Source organism: Octopus bimaculoides, chromosome 12 (assembly GCF_001194135.2).
Source record: "Octopus bimaculoides isolate UCB-OBI-ISO-001 chromosome 12, ASM119413v2, whole genome shotgun sequence".
Classification (NCBI taxonomy): domain Eukaryota; kingdom Metazoa; phylum Mollusca; class Cephalopoda; order Octopoda; family Octopodidae; genus Octopus; species Octopus bimaculoides.
The window spans coordinates 38,269,218-38,271,909 of record NC_068992.1 but is presented as its reverse complement, the minus strand read 5'-3'; the positions used below and the strand labels follow the sequence as shown (position 1 = coordinate 38,271,909).

Sequence of the window (2,692 nt, the reverse complement as noted above, 5' to 3'; positions counted from 1 at the left end):
CTTTGATCCCCCATTTTGTGGGCTTTCTTGGCATATACTGTCGGAAGCGTACTCTTCCTTTATACCCCACCATGCCCTCATCGACGGATAAGTATCTCTCAGGCTTGTAAAATGTTTTATATGCACTTTGAACGCATTCGATGAGGGGTCTTATTTTAAATAAGGTATCAAAGCTTGGTTCTCCGCGTACTGGGGGTACTGTTAGTGTCTCTCACATGTAAATATTGGTTCAGCTTCACGAATCGTACTCGCGTCATAATACTGGAAACATTCATCGCCAAAAGGTTCCTGATTGCTCCAGTAATTTGTTATTCTGGGTAACTGTCTAATACCCATAATAATATTTATGGCAAAAAATGCCCGTATTTCATCTACGGTTGCAGGAAACCACAAGCTATCTTTTTTTCCGGCTTGTTTACATTCTGCGTAACGGTTTGTTTCCGCAGTAATCATTTCAAACAAGCATGAAAAAGAAGTCTAAAGGTTTCGCTTCCTGAGAAAGACTATCCCTGTCTCCCCAGAAAAATTGTTAATAAAAATATTTTTTAAATCTTTACTCCATTCTGGTGTAAAATCATTCTCACTGTCGCCGTCGCGTCTTCAGAATTGCTGCTTTCAGTTTCAGATACAGAAATATCCGATTCATTATTGTTCACCATGTGCTTTTGAAGCTCATTTCAAAGTTGAAAGAATTAACGCCGTGAAAAATGTGGGGAAAAAGTCTTCCAAAATTCACTGAGTTCAAATATCACACCAAACAATGTCGGATACAATAACTCAACTGTTTGCGAAGTGAAATCAGGTGTTTAACGAATGTAATAATGAGATTTGGGTTCAAATTTACATTTAAATAACAATGGGTACTCTCGGCCAGCTATGGCCGGGTTGGTCTTATGAACCAAAAAATTTTTCGGCCAGCTATGTCCAGGTTAGTAACGAAAGGGTTAAAGATAAATTGGAAGAGCTTGTACATATGTGTACTAAAAATGGTTGTACCCTTTCTATTTATTCACTATATTCTTTTTTAACCTAAATAAACATCCAAATTTGTATTGCATCTTTTAATCTGCTGCTTACATCATTCCCTCAGCTGTTTAGCATTCAGATTCCTCTATCATATGTGATGCTTATTGATTCACATTGTTTTGAATTATTACCTTGTAGCTTCAAGATTTTGATGATTGGGGTTGTTTATTTTTACGATGACATTGTAGGGTAGGTGAGAGAGCCTGTATCTGGCCGGCCTGAACATAAAATAGTATTTTAGCTGGTTTAAATGCTAAAGGGTTATTAATACAGCTACATCTCATCTTTATTATACCTTTATCTTGACTTATTTCTGTACGTTCTGAGTTCAAATTCTACCAAGGTTGATGTTGCCTTTCATCCTTCCAGAGTCAATAAAATAAGTACCAGTTGCATACTGAGATCAAAGTAATTGACTAGATCTCTTCCCCTAAATTTTCAGCTCTTGTGCCTGTAATAGAAAAGAATATTTGATGGAAATGTAGAATTTTCAGTGTTATTATTTTTCAACTTTATTTTACTGTTCCTGTGTGTCCTAATGCCTATGTCTTTGGACACATGGTTTGTTTCTAAATTTGGCTAGAAAGACCAAAAGATAAAAAGAAAAAAAAAGATTTGTCTTAGTTGTACCAAAAGGTCAATTTCCTGGAAATTCTTAATGATTGGCTATATTCAGTATTCTCTGTTGGACAAATCAGTGCTGAAGATGATTGATTAATTTCCTGCATCATGAAAAGGCAACTTATTATGGTGCAATTTTATTGATGAATTACATGCTTAAAGGATGATTTTTCACACAGTACATTAATTCTTCCTAGTCCATTACTTTTTGTTATGTATGTGAACTCAGACTTTACATGTCTACAGCTAAGCAAGCAGCAATTTATCTTTTTTATCCCTCATCTGATGAGTCAAAATTCTTATTGTATACTAGATTCCAACTTCAGCCACATTTTTTTGTCTCCAAGACCTACCTACAAGTATGCTATTAGAACTATGTAATATATGGTGATTTGTGATGGAAATTTTGAGGGAAAATTCTGATATTTCTCACTTAGGCGCTTGCTTCACATAAAAAGGCTGCTGTCTGCATGGAATTTAGTCTCCTTCCATTCTGGCATGCTTTCTCATTCCTATAGCAGTTACCACAGTGTTGCATTCAAAGCTGAGAGGTATTAAATTCTATTGTTTTAACATGAATTTGTCTATTTTCATTTTTTTAGGACTTTGGTAATTTGGAAGGTCTGCAAGTAACACAACCTATTCCATCTATGGGTGGCTTCAGAAATGGGCCCAGAACATAATGTAATTACCGCTAAATAAATTTATAAATCTGTATAAATTTGGCTTGTCTTTTTTTATCTCTTCAGACCAATGGATTTGTATAACCATTAGCTTTGATACAAAGTACCTAATTGCATCTTTTACATCTAAGAGATTAGAAAGAAATGTTTATTTGAAGAACTTTTTACATTACTGGTAAATTAGGATTCCTTTTCTAGTATATGAGCAATTTATATATAATAATCCCTTGACTATTGTGGGTATTATGTTCCAAACGCCGCTCCCCACAACAGGTGAAAATCTGAAGTGCTGTATGTTTTTTTTAATTATAATTTGTATATAAATACAAATGCAAAACACCACCACAGAGGGTTTGGCGTAA

At 34.8% G+C, this 2,692-nt stretch overlaps 1 protein-coding gene across 1 annotated transcript in view; it reads left to right on the top strand.

The window, feature by feature from the left end:
• LOC106875872 (40S ribosomal protein S17) overlaps positions 1-2,368 on the top strand; it is a 6,511-nt gene extending 4,143 nt beyond the window's left edge. Inside the window, exon 5 of the mRNA XM_014924173.2 lies at positions 2,250-2,368. Within this exon, the coding sequence (XP_014779659.1) occupies positions 2,250-2,330 (81 nt within the window). The 3' untranslated portion in view covers positions 2,331-2,368. The remainder of the gene's footprint in view (positions 1-2,249) is intronic.
• The last annotated feature ends 324 nt before the right edge of the window (positions 2,369-2,692 follow it).